The sequence below is a fragment of the Helianthus annuus genome, chromosome 15 (genome assembly GCF_002127325.2).
Source record: "Helianthus annuus cultivar XRQ/B chromosome 15, HanXRQr2.0-SUNRISE, whole genome shotgun sequence".
Classification (NCBI taxonomy): domain Eukaryota; kingdom Viridiplantae; phylum Streptophyta; class Magnoliopsida; order Asterales; family Asteraceae; genus Helianthus; species Helianthus annuus.
Genome location: NC_035447.2, coordinates 31011586 through 31031198, shown reverse-complemented (window position 1 = coordinate 31031198; position 19613 = coordinate 31011586). Strand labels below are relative to the sequence as shown.

The 19613-nt window shown below is 40.3% G+C and overlaps 1 protein-coding gene and 1 long non-coding RNA gene across 5 annotated transcripts; both read right to left on the bottom strand.

Annotated features, from left to right (window-relative positions):
- Positions 1 to 2284: 2284 nt before the first annotated feature.
- LOC110913507 lies at positions 2285 to 2998 on the bottom strand. Its single transcript, XM_022158332.1, has one exon. The coding sequence runs from the start codon at positions 2996 to 2998 to the stop codon at positions 2285 to 2287; it is 714 nt and encodes a 237-aa protein (XP_022014024.1).
- A 1316-nt stretch (positions 2999 to 4314) lies between these two features.
- Positions 4315 to 11306, bottom strand: LOC110911191. Of its 4 annotated transcripts, none has more exons than XR_004881303.1 (3): positions 11156 to 11306; positions 5731 to 6270; positions 4315 to 5371 (listed from the first exon to the last, which is right to left on the bottom strand). It is a non-coding gene; the product is annotated as an uncharacterized LOC110911191 (long non-coding RNA). The 4 variants fall into 4 exon arrangements; XR_004881305.1 differs by lacking the exon at positions 11156 to 11306 and having other exon boundaries at positions 4315 to 4686; positions 5308 to 5371; positions 5731 to 6349; XR_004881304.1 differs by lacking the exon at positions 11156 to 11306 and having other exon boundaries at positions 5731 to 5791; positions 5872 to 6349.
- Positions 11307 to 19613: the final 8307 nt, after the last annotated feature.

Here is a 19613-nt window from a genome sequence, read left to right as displayed (position 1 = left end):
ACCTACCTTGTGTAACGTATGAGAACGTGTTGTGATTATATGGGAAGATTTAATAGAACGTGATATTATTTAATGTGATGTGAATGTGTCTTGTGATTGTTAAATGTTTGTATGCTTATAAATGATCCGATCGCACAACATTACACAACCAAACAAGCCGATTGGGCTTTGCACTAGTAATCGGACAAGGGGCAGCCCAAGGGCCCAAGTGAGGGCCGGCCCACTTCTCTTGCACGTACAAACACCCATCTCTAGGGTTGTTCTCCCATTTTTTGTTACAATCACCTCACACACAAAGAAACCCTAGCACTCTCTCCTCTTTCACTCGAAGCCGACGGCACCAAGGGTAATCGTTGGATCAATCCTTGTCGCCCACCCTCAATCGGTTAGTGTTTTACTTATGCTTTTTGTTGAATGATGTTATGATATGCTTAGGTAAACTGATCAAGAATTGTAATTGTGTTTAATTATAATGTTAAATCAATGGGTTAGTGTTGATGATAATCGGCTAGCATAGCTTATTCTCGAATTGGTTGTATGATGAAATAGAAACTATTAATTGTTAATCGGCTATTATATGATGATATTTGGATGGATGTTGTTATGTTAGTATTCATGATAGGGATCAAGACTATGAATCACGATGTCAAGGGTATGAATATTGTTCATGGGTTGATGATAGGGTTCATAGAGATTTAAGATTTAGTAGCCTTGTTTGATCGAATATTAGCATGATTGTAATTGATTAGTTGTTGATTGATAATCGGTTATGGAAACTATTGATATTGGTTAAAAGGAAATAATTGAAAGTGTAACCGAATTGCATGAAATCCGGTAATTAAAATAATCGCACAAGTTCAAATTGTACGAGATCCGATCACACAAAGCTGATCCGAACGCACAAGGGGTCACTCGTACAAGGTGCCCCAGTCGCACAAGCTTCTTAATCGCACAAACCTTGTCAGTTGCACAAGGTGCTTTCACTCGCACAAGAGATTACTGGACCACACTTGTGTTAGTGTTGTTAACTGTTGGGCCGGGTGAGAAATCTTGGGCTGAGTAATAAAGAGGATCGCACAAGGTGTAGTTAGTCGGATTGGGCCGGACAAGCCCAGGTCACATCGCACAACCCGTTCGGAACGCACAAGGCAGTCCGGTTCGCACAACACTTGTACGTTATGTTAATTGGGCCGAGAATAGGTTATTGGACTGTTATGTTGTTGGGCCGGGATATGAGGATCGCACAACATGTTGTGGATCGCACAACATGTTGGGCCGGTTGCCTTTGGGATCATTCAAGTCGCACAAATTGAATGCACTATTTGACTGCTAAGTGTTGCCATGATCTACTTGCTTGTAACATGTTAACTTGTGTGAAACATACGTGCTTTACCTGAACCAAACCTGACTTATATGATAATCCTGTTAGGACGTGATTGACTACTTTTAATTCAAGTAACTTTTGGTATAATCTGCCGAGCAAACCAAGGTGAGTTCATTGCATTTTCTCAAGCATGCGTCCCGGTGGTTTGGGACAACTGGTAAACATTTGGAAGGGAAACTTTGGGTAAACAACTTAATCGGTTTTGGTTATTGCCTGGAGGGCAATGGGGGTAATTAGTTGATAGCGCTATTAGGTGGGAAACCTCACACCGGGCCGTAAGGACGGGGGTGAACTAATTATCTGGGTTTCACTATGGTTGTTAAGAGGCACACTCCTCGGTTACGTAAGGGCGTTTTCCCTAGGGTAACTAGCGTGAACAACATAGTGGGTTGCTAAGAGGCACACTCCTCGGCTACGTAAGGGCGTAGTCCCTAAGGTAACTAACATGAGCAACATTGTAACACAACATTGAATCGCATTAACATATATCTGGTAACACAACACGTTAACGAAACCTTGAACTCACCAGCGTAGTCTGACACACTTGTTTGCATGCTTGTAGGTCGTTAATCTTGGAACATGGACTTGCTATCTGGGAGTGCTGGAGTGGTCATGGATCGAAGCTATTGGATTACTTATAATTGATACATTGGTTTTGAGTTTATTTTGAAACAATTGCTAAACGACTTATCATATGCTTCCGCTATATAACTCTTTGTGAATCAATATTTTGTTTGACAATTAATCTTGGCAATTAAAGACATGTTTTGTTTAAATATTTATCATTGGTTCAATGTGATTGGTGGCTCAGACTCTGATGTGTAACACACCTCGCGGGGTTCCCGCAGGTGGTATTTTGGGGGGTGTTACAGTTAATATGTATGTAACACCAACAACATATCATAATCCTACTTCCGACATTCCTTCGTCCTCTATTATCCTTCTCATTTTACTTACAGTCAGCAACTCTTTGGCATAACCCAGAATGGACCTACCAATACAATGGAGAGGATAGAGAGAACCCTTCCCATCCACTGTAACAACTTTTGCCCCACGACTGTTCTCCACCTTATTACCTCTTAACATATCTGCATACGATCTCCCTTCCTGAGTATATGACATGCCTTTTGGACCTTGTTCAGACGACTGATTATCTGTATGGAATCTCCCTGCATTTCTATAGTCACCGGTATAATTTTTGTTCTCCTGGGTCTTATCTTTTGGTCTCCATTCACTCCGACCCATCATATCCGGGGTATATTGGATCTTTTTGTGATCCTTATCATACTTTGCCAAGGAGACAATAACCTTCATGTCGAACATCCTCACAGAATTCATGACTGCCAATGTCTCCTTCATATCTACCACGCCGACGTACCGGACAAATCCAAAGCACCTTCCTCTAGAATCCCTTTTTCGGGCCACATACACATCCGATACAAACCCAAACGGTTGGAATGCCCTCCATAGAACGTTCCTCGTGACTTTGTCAGAGATATTTTGCACTAAAAATGTCCATTCCACACCATCTCCCCTACTTCTGTTATTTTTCCGGTATTGTACTTCGTGCCACGAACCATCGTTGTCCCGGTCTCCCTCACCGTCCTTTGCCATAACCATATAAGAAACCTCGAGACTCAATTCGGCGAGTAGAGTACAGCGGACAACCAAGAACGTCAGAAAACTTCCGAACAAAACAGAAGCAGATACACTCCCCTAGCTCCTCCAGAAAAAACAAACGAAGCAATGGCAACTCGACCCTAAGGGTGTTAATGGGATTCGAATCCATCTAGCTAAACTATACTCAGATAGCCGCGATCAATATCAGACCCACTAAGCCCCGAAGAAATCCAGGAACCACTACGGGAAATGAGGGTAGAGGAGGATGCGATACAAGTGCCGAGAAAGGAAACGGCCAGGCGGGGGAGACGCTCAGTCAAGATAGAAGGGAAGGTACAGACCGTAACTTCCAGGAGAAGAACGGGACCTCACACGCTATTTCGACGAGGTAATCTCCGGTAACACACCGGCGACGGTTCGAATACCAGAGAGAATAATACTGCTTTTGAAAACTCGTAGAATCCCTTGCAAGGTAAAACTGGTCAATTAGATTTTTTTTTTTTTTTTTTGGAAAAAGGGCGATTTCATTAAAAAGTAACTTAAGCAAGGAGCTCCAGTTTGATACATACACAAAAATAATGGAAAGACATCATACAGGAAAATTAGAAAACTTGAAATAGCTCCATGCCTCCCATCTCAAATCCAGAAATCCAGCCCTATTTTTTACCCATAGGAATGACCCAGCTTTAATGTCTCCAATAAGCTTTTGAATTGATGTTGATTTTTTTTTTTTAATTTTAAATCAAATCATTCCTTGATCTCCAAATCATCCAGCATGTTGTTTGCAGTACCACATGAACTGCCCTCTACTATCTACTATATATTATATATTGGTGGGTATGTATTTGGTTTTTAGATTTTGGTGATTTTAATGAGTTTGTCAATTTGTTGGTATTGATCTCACGGTTATTAATCTTCTTAGTGATTAATTTCAATACAAATCCATCTTTATACACTAGTGGGAATGCCTGCGCGTTGCTGCGGGTATTTTAGTTTTTTTGGCGCACATAGTTTTTGGCTTTGTCGTTGGAAGCTAGGTCTAAAACAACTCATCTAGCACTAAAGAACTTGTATGTGTTCCTAACCGTGGATGAAGTTTGGTCATCAATCTAAAATCAACACGAACCCAAAACAAATCACATTAAACGTACTCTGGTCACCACCATGGCTTTTCACATAATCACATGCATATTATTAAAAAAAAAATAGATGTCATTCCACACACGCATTGGCCCAATTAAACATGACGTCACAATCTTAGTGTAATCAACAAAACAAATAATACCATTGAAGCTAGTGTGCGATTGATATAGAGAACAAATGCCAATGATAAAAAAAACTTATAGCAAGCTATACTCCTACATGTACATGTACAACGACATCAGCAAAACAAATGTCACATCATCCGATAAAGATAGCGTCCGTTGTGTGCGTGCCTTATTCGACAGCACCAAAGAAATAGTTATATGCTTCTAGATCTAGACATTCGACGATACCTTGTCTGCCGACACGGATGAGCATTTTCCACCATTCTCAAAACCGTTATTTCTATTACTGTTAGTCTCCATGTCCCTTTGCAACATCATTTGGTTTGGAATGATATTTCAGATGATATCGTTGCTTTTGAGATGATTTTGACCCGCTTTACTGGTTTTTTTTTGTCTCCGGTTGAAGTCTTCAACCTGAAAATATATAAAATTTTAAAAACATTTGTGTTTTAAGTATAAATATTTAGAGAGCAGGAGTTTTTGAAGTACATATCTTCCCTACCAAATGGTCGATTGAATCAATTGGGGTGGAATGGATTTGCTATTAACTATCTCCCCTAATATACGAACGATTGTGATACCATGTACCCAACCCATTCGACCTCATGACCCGGCCACTTAGCCACCTTTAGCAAAAATTATATTTTGGTCAATGTGCTTTTCTTATTGTACTAATTAATAACAACTATATGAAATAAACTATATAAAATCATAATACAGATTGCATTTAACAAAGGGAACCTGGTATCACAAGTAAGCCTACAAATGCGAGGAACAACGAAAAAGACCCCTCCAAGTTAGAAAAAAAGGAGTGACAAACATATGTTAAAAAAAGGATATCGCATAATGTTCAAACCTTCTTCTAGTACAACTACTTTCCTACCATAGATCAGAGGCCTTAATTAAATAAAGAACTAAAAACTCTATTTGTGTAGGCAACAAGAGCGGTGAGTGAAAATGATTAAAGCATTAGTCTAAACTACAGTAACAGAACCATCGGTCCTGCGATCAAACCAGCTGCGCGATGGCACATACCAGTGACAACATGTCAGAGGGATGACTACAGTTATGATATGTGCACTTGAAGTCCAATCAGTCCCTAAAATTTGAAGAAAAGAATAAAAAACTCCTTACAATTATGACATTTAACTTTGATTAAAAAAAATTAACATAGAGAACAAAAATTTACAGAGAATGCACGTGAACCCTCTGTGACCCAACCCGTTTTGTCCCGAACCCAATTGACAATTTCTTAGAAGCCGCCCATTCTGAACTCAAATTGAACCCTTACACAACTCATCGTAACCCAACCTGACCAGTACCTTTTGACACATTACATGTACAACCCGATCCAACCCACCCATTTTGCAAGTCATAATCATGACATTCTTAAACATGATAAAAAAGATGGATAGACCATGACATAAAATCTATGATATATATGGATTAAAGAATCACTTTTAAGAGCGCATCCAGTTCATCTATAATAGCATGTCCATTATGCAGAGGATCATACCTCCTTGAGGTTGCAAAATAAAAAAGAAGTAGTCAGAAAAAAGTTATACCCAAATCAAAAGGTGAATGTGTAATGTTACTTACTTGTACGGATCGTATAACATCTGGAAGGTGCATTATAGCTTTGTCCCATAGATTACTTTAATTTAGCATTACCAAGACAATTAATCCTAATTTAAGCCACTCAAGTCAATAAAATTAAAAAAAAAATAAAAAAAAAATCCCAAATCCAATATCATACATTCGATTGATGAATTATCAATCATGCAACCCAAACCAACATATGTAATCACGTCAACTTACAGAAAAAAGCAAACCCAAATCGATTTCTTGTATTAAACTTACCTTCCATGCCAATTGAAACCCTAGGAGACCTACAAGAACATTGCTAGCAATCCAGAAAAAAGACACATATTATAAAATATGAAAGACAACTTAATTTTACTTACAATTTCACCCAGAGAGATAATCCGCCATTGATACCTGCTCAACGTTTTGAGAAATCTTCAAAAGCTTGAAACGGTATGAAGGATTATGGTACACGGATTTATAGGTGAATAATAGATTATATTGTAAATATAGATAGGATCCTTATGTTTATCTCTTTCCTAATTGATAGGATTGTAAACTTGTATATATGGATTGTATCAATGTATGAGAAATCACTTTGAACCATATTATTCTACATGGTATCAAGAGCCTAAAAAAACCCTAATCTCTCAATCTTTTCTTCGCCGTCACCTCCTTCCTCTCGGCCGAGATGTCTTCTTCTCCAATACATCCGGCAGTAACCGTCACTAACATCAAAAACTCCATACCTTTGATACTCGATAGCCAAACCGAGCACTACAATACTTAGGCCGAACTATTTGTCCTTCATTGCAAGGCTTATGATGTCTTTGATCACCTCCAACCCCGTGAATCCAACACCTCTTCCTCTTCTTCCTCCACCACCAAAGAATCCACAGACAAAGACAAAGAAAAATCACCGGAAGCCAAACGCACCTATCTTGAGTCATGGGAACGTATCGACTCCATTGTTCTACAGTGGATCTACGGTACCATATCTCAAGACCTCATGCACACCATAATGATCACTAACACCACCGCGTATGACGCGTGGTGTCGTCTCAAAAACCTGTTTCTAGACAACCAAGCCGCCCGTACCATCACTATTCAAAACAAATTTTTCAACACCCGCCTTGACCAATTTCCCAATATGGCCGAATACTGTCAGAACATGAAGCTTCTTCATGATCAACTCACAAGCCTGGGTTCAACCATCTCTGAAAACCAACTTGTTCTTCAGATTCTCACCGGCCTCACTGATCAATACGAGAGCATCTCTCTGATCCTTCAGCAAACCCAGCCCCTCCCAGATTTTTACAACACCAGATCGCGTCTATGTCAAGTTGAAGAACGGAAGAATGCTCAAGCCAAAGTCTCGGCTCAGACAGCGGGTACTGCCCTTCACACCACCACCGAACCCGCACCCCGCCAATCAGCGGACACCCGCAACTACACCAGGTCCGAAACTTCCGATAGGGGACGCGGCCGAGGTCGGGGCCGTGGCCGCGGTCGCGGTCGCTCTTCCTTCGGTCGGGGCCGGTACTCACAGCCATCCTACTACCCTCCATACCCCTACTGGCCGCCACCACCTTGGGCTTCTACTCCTCAACAGCAGCAAAACAACAACTGGGCCCAATGGACACCGCCCCCATGTCCATACCCATCGCAACCTTCGGCCCAAACTCCACCATCAGCCCAAGGCATCTTAGGCCCAAAACCCAACTCTCAAACGTCCGTGCATTCATACTCGGCTGGTCATTCTCCGACTGACATTGCTCAAGCTCTATATAACTTGGCTCTACAGCACAACGATTCATCATGGACCATGGATACGGGCGCCTCAGGTACAATGTCTCCTCAGCTTGATAAGTTCACGTCTATTTTTAATTCGGGCATTATTCGTAACATAATTGTTGGCAATGGCAAAACCATTCCGGTCCTTGGACAAGGCAACTTAACCCTCCCTCCTCCCTTTCCCCCTTTTAAACTTAATAATGTCCTTTATGCCCCTAATCTTGTTAAAAACCTTATATCTGTTCGTCGTTTTACCACTGACAACCAATTATCTGTTGAATTTGACCCTTATGGTTTTACTGTGAAGGACCTACGGACCAAGAAACCTATCCTACGGTGCAATAGTTCGGGGGATCTTTACACTCTCAGTCCATCCAACATCACTTCTCTCCACACTGCTTCCACTTATGCAGCTATTTCTCAAGACGTTTGGCATCAAAGGCTCGGTCACCCTGGCCCAGCTGTCTTACAAACTTTAAAAACTTCTAAGTCTATTTCTTGTGGTTCTTTACATAATAAAGTTTGCACTGCGTGTATTTTTGGAAAACATACTCGACTTCCCTTTGTTGCTTCTAATTCACGTACTTTTCACCCTTTTGATATAGTACATAGTGATGTTTGGACATCTCCCATTCTTTCTAATGGGGGACATCGTTATTACGTCTTATTTTTGGATGACTATACCAATTTTCTATGGACCTACCCTATTGCCCACAAATCTGATGTGTTTGCTATGTTTACCAAATTTACCACATTTGTTCAAACTCAATTTAACACAAAAATAAAACAATTTCAATGTGATAACGGGCGAGAGTATGCCAACAACCAATTTCATAACTTTTGCTCTCTACATGGCATGCATTTTCGTTTTTCTTGCCCGCATACCTCCTCCCAAAATGGCAAAGCGGAACGAAAAATCCGCACGATTAACAACCTTATGCGAACCATCATGGCCCACTCTTCGACCCCCAACATCTATTGGCATCACGCCCTTGAAACTGCCACTTACCTTTTAAATATTATACCTACTAAAATTCATAAATTTCAAACACCAACTCAACGCCTATATCATTGCATGCCTTCCTATGACCATCTCCGTGTGTCCGGGTGCATATGTTACCCTCTCATTCCGAACACCACTATTCACAAACTGGCATACCGTTCCTACCCATGTGTCTTTCTTGGGTACCCGTCCAACCACCGAGGTTATAAATGCCTTGACCTCAAATCTCACACCATCACGATCAATCGCCATGTTCTTTTCGATGAAACCATATTTCCCTTTGCCAAAACCCACAAACAAACTCCTCACACATATCAATTTCTTGATGACACCAACTATCCTCATCACCTTATACCCCAGCCCACACCTGAGCCCAACTGTCCCTCTCCACAGCCCACTAACTCCCCTCAGCCCGCTAACCAACCACATCCGACCCACACCTCACCTTTTCTAACTCCCTCTCCCTCAATACCCACTGCCGCCCCACTGGCCCAACCCACTGAACCCACTGAACCCACTTCTCCCTCGGCCCAGCCATCCACCCCTAACTCTACCTCGGCCCAGCTCCCCAACCACTCCCCCTCGCCACCCTTCAGCCCAACTTCCCTTTTCCCCAGCCCAACCGCAGCCACTTCACCGGCCCCCCATCAACCTTCTCCCCTATTTGCCAGCCCCATCCCAATACCCCCACCACCCCCACCGACTCGCACTATTCACACTCGTGCCATGTCCGGTATCTCCAAACCAAAACAAATCTTTAACCTTTCCACCTCAACCATCGTCCCTATTCCCACCAACCCCAAAGTTGCTCTGTCCAACCCGGAATGGTTTAACGCCATGCAAAACGAATTTAATGCCTTAATTAAAAACAAGACTTGGGAACTTGTCCCTAGACGTTCGGATATGCATATTATTCGGAGCATGTGGCTTTTTCGCCACAAATACAGATCCGATGGTTCGTTAGAAAGGTACAAGGCACGACTTGTGTGTGATGGGCGAAATCAGGAAGTCGGTATTGATTGTGGAGAGACATTTAGCCCGGTTGTTAAACCGGCTACTATTCGGACAGTTTTGACTTTGGCATTATCACAGTCTTGGTCTATTCATCAATTGGATGTCACCAATGCTTTTCTACATGGGAACCTCACTGAGACTGTGTATATGTACCAACCCATGGGGTTTCGACACCGCGACTATCCTGATCATGTTTGCCGTCTCAAGAAATCTCTTTATGGCTTTAAGCAAGCTCCGAGGGCATGGTACCAACGCTTTACGGATTATGTCACATCCATGGGCTTTCTACAGAGTCGTTGTGATAACTCTCTTTTTACATATCATCACGGGGGTGACGTTGCGTACTTGTTGATTTACGTCGATGATATTATACTCACTACTTCATCGGATCCTCTTCGTATGAAACTTATGGGCAGCCTTGCGGCTGAATTTGCCATGAAAGATCTTGGACCTCTCAGCTATTTCTTGGGTATTACGGTCACTCGCACTGGTAAGCAACTGTTTCTTTCTCAACAGTCTTATGCTCTTGACATTGTCAACCGCGCGGGTATGGACACATGCAATCCTGTAGCCACTCCAGTTGATACGAAACCAAAGCTTGGGGCTACATCCAGTGTTCCATTTGAAAACCCCACCTTATATCGTAGCCTTGCTGGGGCACTTCAGTACCTTACGTTTACCAGACCCGACATCAGTTATGCGGTTCAGCAAATCTGCATTCACATGCACAACCCCAGCTCGGATCACTGGAACGCGTTAAAACGCATTATACGCTACATTCGCGGCACTGCTTCTTATGGTCTTACCCTCTCTCCTTGTGCCGAAATCTCACTCCGGGCTTATACCGATGCAGACTGGGCTGGGTGCCCGGATACCCGACGGTCCACCTCAGGATATTGTGTTTACATGGGTCAAAATCTTTTATCCTGGTCCTCCAAGCGACAGTCGACTATTTCTCGCTCCAGTGCTGAAGCAGAATATCGTGCGGTTGCCAACGTCGTTGCTGAAATCTGTTGGATTCGTAACCTTCTTCTTGAGTTACGTCGGCCCGTCTCGACAGCCACCTTAGTATATTGTGATAACATCAGTGCGATCTACCTGTCCAGCAATCCTGTTCAACATCAACGCACTAAACACATTGAGATTGATATTCACTTTGTTCGAGAGCATGTTCAACGAGGTACGATACGGATTCTACATACTCCCACTCGTCTTCAGATCGCTGACATCTTTACCAAAGGCCTACCTCGCGTTCTGTTTGATGACTTTCGCTCCAGTCTCAACATTCGACCACCTCCTGCTGCGACTGCGGGGGTGTAATAGATTATATTGTAAATATAGATAGGATCCTTATGTTTATCTCTTTCCTAATTGATAGGATTGTAAACTTGTATATATGGATTGTATCAATGTATGAGAAATCACTTTGAACCATATTATTCTACAGTGAAGATTAAGATGCGTGATTCTTGATTACCAAAATCATACCTGAAACCTCTTCACGTGACCTAAATTAATACAACTGATCTCATTTTGCAATTGGAAACCACCGGAAGCCAAGACGCTTCATTTGCAATTGGAAACGGAAGGCACGTGATAGGTTTTTGGGGGAAAAGAGGGAGGCCGTGTGAGGGGAGAGGGGCAGAAATGGAAGAAAATGTCAAAAAAATTATAGATTTTAACTGACTTTTCATATGTCATCTTAAAAATTGTAGGTGAAATTAGATTTGTAGACATGGGAAATACTTTATAAAGGTCTATAGATATAGATATTGTTTGAAACAATCAATTCAAATTGTTTTTTTTTTTTTGAACGGCCAATTCAAATTGTTACTCCTTTCGTCCCATTAAAAGTGTCCTATTTTGAATTTTCAAAGTTTTTTTTTTTATAAACTTTGACCTTAAATAATTTTGTTTGTGTTAGATAATTCTTGATGAAAGGTATATGATTTGAGTGTGTTTTACAAGTGTTTTTATAGGGTTAATTTTCATCAAGTTTTATATAACACAAAAAATATATAATTAAAGTCAAAGTTTATAAATAAAGACTTTGAAAATTCAAAATATGACACTTTTAATGGGACGGAGGTAGTATTTGGTAATCTAATTACAGTAACAACTTTTTTTTTCTTATTTTATAAAACAAAAATCAATGATTTTTTTTCTTAAGTTGTACTTGTGGATTTCCATGTGGATTTGCTTGGTAACGCCTAAATGTAATTTGTGTTTTGTGGTTAATTAGGATGGATTTTGTAATTAAGTTTTTTCTTTGTTCAATAGTGGGTTGGGGTGGTTATAATCATTAAAGATTATTAATTAATCATTTTTTATGATATGGACAAGGTGCAAATTTTGATTTTCTTTAGATTAAGAGATAAACAAACTCTTATCAATTATGAAATGCTAGCATGTGAATAAATTAGTTGTATATGGTTGTCTATATAAATAACCTCCATGCAGCTTTGCAAATATGCTTGTATTGAATAAATGTGACCTTGCAACTTCTCAGGATTCCATGCAGCAACACTACCTTGGTGCCTAGTTTCCTACAGTGAAATCTAAAAGTGCTGCTAAAGAAAATGATTCATTGGCCACCAGATTGATCTCTAAAAAATTCAGAAGTAGATGGGCAGCCAGCAAGATTGTATCTTGAAGATGGGCACATTTGGTCTACCACGGGAGTTCAGCAAGGGGACTCATTGGGACCACTTCTTTTCGCTCTTGTTTTGCACCCCCTTGTGCATCAGATTAGAGACAAATGCAAACTTCTCCTTCATGCTTGGTATCTTGATGATGGGACTCTCATTGGAGGTTCAGAAGAGATGGCTAGAGTGTTGGACATCATTAGGGTGTCGGGTCCAACATTGGGTCTTGAACTTAATATTAAGAAAACTGAGCTATTTTGGCCTTCTTGTGATGGTAGCAAGTTTCGTGAAGGGTTATTTCCTAAGGACATCGGGAGGCCATTAGTGGGGGTGAAGCTTCTTGTTGGGGGGGGGGGCTGTTAGTAGAGATGCAAGCTTTATTAGTGGGTTGGCAAAGAAAAGAGCTACTAAGGCAGTAGATTTGATGCGTCTTCTACCGAAATTAGGTGACCCGCAGAGTGAACTACTCTTGCTTTGATCCTGTATGGGCATTGCCAAACTTTTCTTTGGCTTGAGGACATGCCAACCTGTACACATGGAAGATGCAGCGTTGTTCTTTGACAAAGGTTTGCGTGAGGCGGTTGAGGAATTGGTGGTTTGTGGAGGTCCTTTCTTTGGAGACCTCAAGTGGCGACTTGCTTCTTTACCTATTAGGTTTGGAGGTTTGGGGTTGTATTCGTCTGTAGAGGCTTCATCCTACGCTTTTGTGGCCTCGAGGGCCCAATCGTAGGTGCTACAGGACCACATCTTAAGAGACGGTGGCATATGCGGTATGGATTCTGATTATGTTTGTGCTTTGGCTTGTCTTCTTGATACGTTTCCAAGCTTTGACTTCAGCGGTTTCACTAATACGGACACCCCCCTAAAGCCTAACATGCATTGGCGAGTGCTCTTTTTAGTAAAATTGTCCAGGAAATCGAAGTGCAGTTTGACTTGTCCATTAGACAAAAAGCCGTTTTGAGTGTCTCCGAGCACCGCATGCACAAGATTTTCTTCCTGCTATACCTATAGATGGGTTAGGCCAGCATATGTCGCCGGTGGAGTACCGTACTATCCTTAAGTATCGCCTCATGATTCCTTTATTCCCAGTTGATGAGGTATGCCTAGTTTGTCATAAGGCGTGTTCGGATTCTTTTGGTGAGCATGCAGTTCATTGTAGAGAGCTCCCAGGGTTCAAATACCGACATGATTTGGTTAGAGATGTCCTTTTTGACATATTCAGGTGCGCTGGTATTTCTGCTAAGAAAGAGGCACCCATTAATTTCTTAACAGACCTGTTGGAAGGGAGATCTACCCTTCGACCAGCCGACATTCTGGTCTTTGGATGGGTAGGAAGAAAACACGCCTGTGTGGATCTAACAGGGGTTTCCCCGCTTGTGGGCTTAGGGAGTAGTGCTTTCACAGTAGGTCAGGCTGCTTCGGGTAAAGTGATCAAGCATGAGAAAGCGTACCTTGACAACCAGCACATGTTTATCCCATTTGCTTTTGATACTTTTGATTTTGTGGCGCCAGAGGCTGTGGACCTAATTAGTCGAGTTCGAAGGGTCATGCATAGTAATGTTATAACCACGAGATCTATGGACGTAGTTTTTAAAAGGCTTAGTTTTGCTATTCAAAAAGGGGTAGCGGCGCAGCTTATTGCCCGTTTACCAACTATCCCGATGTAAATTATTTACAATTTAATTTACAACTTAAAAAAAAAGAAGTAGACAGATAGACTCCACCTTGAAAGCGTGAACGATATTCCGTCCAATAACAAAAGAGTTAAAAAAACCATATACCCCATGCCCAAAAATACTCAAGAGTGAAAGTAGAAGGGCTGCCCAGTGACACAAAACGACCAATGACCAGGTTTCCACCTTTAAGCAATTCAAAAAGCATGACACAATAATTGGATCTCAAATAAATATATAAAACATGAAACAAATAAACGAATGTATACTTTGTTTAAAACTATATTAACAAACTATAAAAACAATATTTAAATCACTAATATACTTTTAACATTAAAAAACTCAAAAGCTCCAAATTAAAATGAAACAGAACCACAAAAAAAAAGAGAAGCCTAAGACATTAAACGAAAAAAATCCGCAAATTAAAACGAAACACAAAAAAAATTTAAAAATAGAGAAGCCTAAGACATTAGATATGTGCAAACTATCATTGAGCAAATCAGTTTTTTTTTCTTTTTTACATATTAAAAATTTCAAAATTAGTTGAAAATTATGATTTGAACGATGACCCAATATGTGAATTTCAACCTTTTCAAACACAAATTCATAGACATACCTTGAGAAAATAAATCTGAAACTGTAGTAACTGGAATGGGATGAAACAACCAACTTATACATCTTCAGATCCTTGAATCGAAAAAGCATCAAAGAGTGAAAGCGGGTAACAGCGGCTTTGTGGTAGGAAAATCGATAGGGTTTGGAAGTGATAGAGAGGGAAATGGTGGGGAGGGAGACGATGCTGTGGTGGGAGAGTTTGATTAAGTTTGGAGAGAAAAATTAAATGTGAAACTTTCAATTAAATATGTGTTTCTGTTGTTAAATTCATGATGAAAAACAAAATAGATAAAACATAAGAATACGAATCATGAAAGAACTTTAGGGTTAGAACATTACCAAATCAAGAGTACAACAACATGGTTGCTCTTAGGCTTCCAATAGTGATCCAAGAGATTAGGGCTCTTGAACTGAAACGGCTCCCAATTGTTAAACGATATGGGTTAAGTAAAATTAATATCTAAATGATTGTGATAAAAGAATAAAATTAATCACGATGATGAACCTGAGAAACAGCTCGAGACCACTGATTCTACCTTATCCTTGTTCATCAAGCTCCAAACTACCAGTGACCAAAAATATGAAGAAACCTATCAAATGCCTATACAAAATTAATCACAAAATATTCAGTGTATATCTTCAATCCAATCTATCAGATGCTTTCAAAAACCATAAAAATATTAAGAGCATCAGTTGAGCAGCAAGCAGCAACTAATGACGAATAACACCAGCAGACCTAATCGTAAAAACAAAAAATTAAGAACATACTAAAGAAATCAAATTAATCATCGCAATTCAAAGGAATACGTACCGAAAAAAATACATACATGCTTTGTTCGGATGTTAATCGGAAGATATTAGCATGGCAAAAGTCGCCGATGATGATTTTAGCGTAAAACCCCTAAAATCAATTCCTTAATAGGATAAAGTATCAACGATTTAACTGATGTATAAAAAACCCTAATAAATCAAAATGCAAAGAAAACCTCAAATCTAAAAACCCTAAAATCGATGGAAACTGACATTCCTATTAGACGGTTGAGAAGACGAAGAATGATGGAGCCAGATTAATTGCAGTCTGAATCATAAGGTTTTGTAACATACCTATTATGAATCCCCTTCATCTTCGACCACTGCTCACATCGTCGTTTATCCAACCACCATCAGTTCCAATCATCGTGGCCGCCAAATCTAAACCAAGAAACGCACAACAATGAAGTAGACAACTATTAGAAAGAATGAATCGAATTGATAGAAGATTTAGTATTAGGAAGATTGAACGTACCTGATGCTGAATCATTCGAACGGCTTGAATCAGGAATAGAGATGAGAAAGAATACAAGTGAAGGTTGTGTCTAGGGTTTTGCAAACTTGATGCTGAATGATTAATGGAGATGAGAAAGAATGCAGATGAAGGATGTGTCTAGGGTTTTGCAAAATAATATATAAGATCCATTTTAGGAGGTGGATGATTCAAAAGTCCAACCCAATTGTTTCCGGATCCTGCATCCCACTTGTTTTTTGGTTTGTGTTTTGAGATTTTTGGTTTGTGTGTAGAGAATTCACATAGATTCCCTCCCAAAATCATCCTCTACTCCACCATAGTATGCCGCATAAGCAAAATTGCTCCACCATCACATGCCACATGGCCCAAATCATCTCATTTATTAATATATATAGATGCATTAAATGGGATTATTCATGATTTTCAAAATAGAAATAAAAGAAAGTTGGTAATAACCCTGGGCTTATGGCTTACTGGTTATGGGAATGAGGGAAGACTCTTGACCGAATGGTCTTGAGGCCGATTCCTGATCCAACCAGGTTTTTCCGGCTTTGCATTGTCGTGCCCTCGGGCGGGTGCAGGGTCGGGTTTTCCTCGGAACTGGTGGCATGGTGGGCTAGGGGCTTCGTGCGTGCAGGTTGGGCTGTCGCGGGCTACCTTTCGGCCAATGGGTGCCGCATACGGAGTACCCGACGATTCTTATGTTGGACGTTCCAAAAAAAAAGTTGGTAATAATATTTGAATTAAACTTAGCCTTATCATTCCAGTGGGAAGTTTGATAAAAAATTAAATCAATTAAAAAACGTTTCGCAGGGAGTGAGGACCGACCGTGTGAGGGAGGGGGTGAGGATCGAATATGCGCCACACAGATAAGAAAGCGCATCTTTGACCACTTGGGAAAAAACTCATTCCTCTCTAAACTTTGATTTAAAACATATGGTGACGGCAATGTTCTGATATGTGCAAAATGCAACATATAAATTATATCAAGTAAGGTATAAAACAACCCTTTTTAGTACAAATGTTAGAAAAACAAGTGTGCTTCTTTATATACTTTTGATTTTCAGGATTAAAAGAGCTTAAATGTACAAAAAAAAACAAATTAATAGCAAAAACCAGCACAAATACAAAAGAAGGGAAGTCGATACAATATACCAACCCTCCAATTTTCAGCCCAAAGCCAAAAACAACAAATCAGAAGGCATGCACGGGCCGTGCCACCGAGCCATGGGGTCGTGACCCACTCAAGATTCTGGGAAGAAAAAACAAACAGAAACAGACAAGAGACACGGGGTCGTGTCCCATGGACACGGGGCGTAGTCAACTCCTAGATATGCAAATCTTGGATCGTACAGCAATTACAATGGCCACAGGGTCGTGCCGTTGACACATGGATCATACAGCAAGTACAATGGCCACGGGGTCGTGCCATTGACACATTTTTCCGTGTGAGCATCTAGACTGACAAGCTCATTTAATGAAGAAAGAGAAGGAGAAGGGCACGGGGTCGTGCCTACCAGGCACATGGCTGTGTAAACTGTCTGTTTTCAGCTATAAATACGGGTGCTTGGTTCAATTGCAACTCATCCCTTGGCAAGCCATTTCTCTCACATCCACCACCACAACACCACCATCTTCCACCACAATCATTAGAGTTAGAGTGAGTAGTAGTCTCATGATCCAAGATTGATAGTAAGAGCTTTTAACAAACTATGATCATGCTTGGCTAATCTCTTACATCACTTGGTGAAGACAAAATCTTTTTTGTATTACTTTTGATTTCCAATCTTTGGTTAACTTTTTAATTGGGTTTGTATTAATGACTTTAATAACTAGTTTTTTATATTGAAAGTGAATTTTATCCTATCATTTCTTCATGTTTCTTTGATTCACTCATTCGTGTCTTTACGATCTATATAAAGGGCGTTACTGCCTGGAAGGGGGTTAGAAGGGTGGTTTGGGTACAGTTCTTACCTCGTTCAGTGTATAGATCCTGCGAGGACTTAATTCAAGTTTATTAGGACTTTCTTTGAGGCAGATAGCATCAAATCGGGGGAAGTAAGTACGGCTTGAATCCCTTATAAATAAACTGCTATTAAAACTTTAAACGGCCTTGCGGTACTGCATCCCTGCTGACTCAGACCAATATGGCCGATGGTAGCGTTGCCTCCAAAAGAGGGACATGCCACATTTTGCATTAATAACTTACTTAATTATCTTTCAATATTCCGGCCTTGCGGGACTGTATCCCTGCTGACTCAGACGAATATAGCTGAGGGTAGCGTTGCCTCCAAAAGAGGGACATGTCACTATAATTAAGATAATCTCTTAAAAAAACCAAAGTGCAGAAATCATCAAAGGATACATAAAAGATGAGTCGGAACCAAGTGATTCTCTCTTTTTATTTGTTTTTTTTATTACTTTAGTTTCTTTCTTTATTTTTATTTGTTAAAAAACCTTGTCTCAAAATTTGGGTCGATTAGACGTTGACGATAATCCGGTACTAAAAGCTCTTGTGTCATTGGACGACCTCGGTATCTTACCATCACTATACTACAACAACGATGGGTGCACTTGCTCTAGCGTGTTGTAGAGAGTGATAGTGTTACATCGTGTTTTATAAATTTAAAACATGATAAAAGAGTAAAAAGTACTTACAAATATAATAAAAATCATACACAATCCGACACACGTCAAGTTTTTGGGACCATTGTCGGGGACACAAGGATTCTAAGAAAGCTTAAAATCAACGGCCTAGTCATTTTGTTTAGTTTTTCTGTCCAAATTTCTGTTCGTTTTTCTAGAAACTTCAGTTACAGTGGCTTAACACGAGACCGTGTCCAGTTTGCGGCAACTCAAAAACTTTTTTCAGAAGGCTCACACGGGCCGTGTTTCATTCGACATGGGGCCGTGTAAAAAGGCCTAGTACCGAATAAAACACAGTCCTGAGCACAGGCCCGTGTTCATAAAGCACGGGGACGTGTAAACCTTCTGTGTTCAGAAAAAATTTTTATTTCCGAAAGTCGTAATCTTCTTAGTACTATCCAAACAATGGATTATTACATGGGAGATTATGACTACTACGATTATGATGATTATGAGGAACCATATTGTACTATATGTGGTGAGTCTCATTCGGTACAAAATTGTTACCTTTTTCAACCATCAACCTCATACACAACATATGAGGAACCAAGGTTTGAGCTTCCAAAATCTAGCTTTGACTGGGACACTCCAACGTTTGAAACGTACGAGACACCACCTACAATCATTCCCGAAGCCGAAAGCCTCATACAAAGTCTCAAGAACTTAGAATTCTTGATCAAGCAATCTCATGCAAAAGAAGAGACCATTTGTACTAAAGAGGTAATAATAGAAGAGGTAAAACCCCAAGAGCAATGAAAGAGGAACCACTCAAAGAAAACTCAACACATGAAGATTAAAAAAACCCGAACCAAGCCTTTCGGAAGGTAAGCCCTTAAAGGTAAATTTCGAAGAGGAACAAAAAGACCTCTGAGAAATACACATCCTACAACCTTCATTCGAAAATCATAGTTTGGTTCCATCTCATGCTAAGTTTTTAAAAGAGTTAACCACTAATCCTAACATCAAAGAAATAGCAAGTCTTAAATTAACTAAAGATCAAACCTCGCTAATACAAGATGAAAAAATTGGATTAAACATAAAACCGGTAACATGTTTTATTCAAAACATCTATATTAGTAACA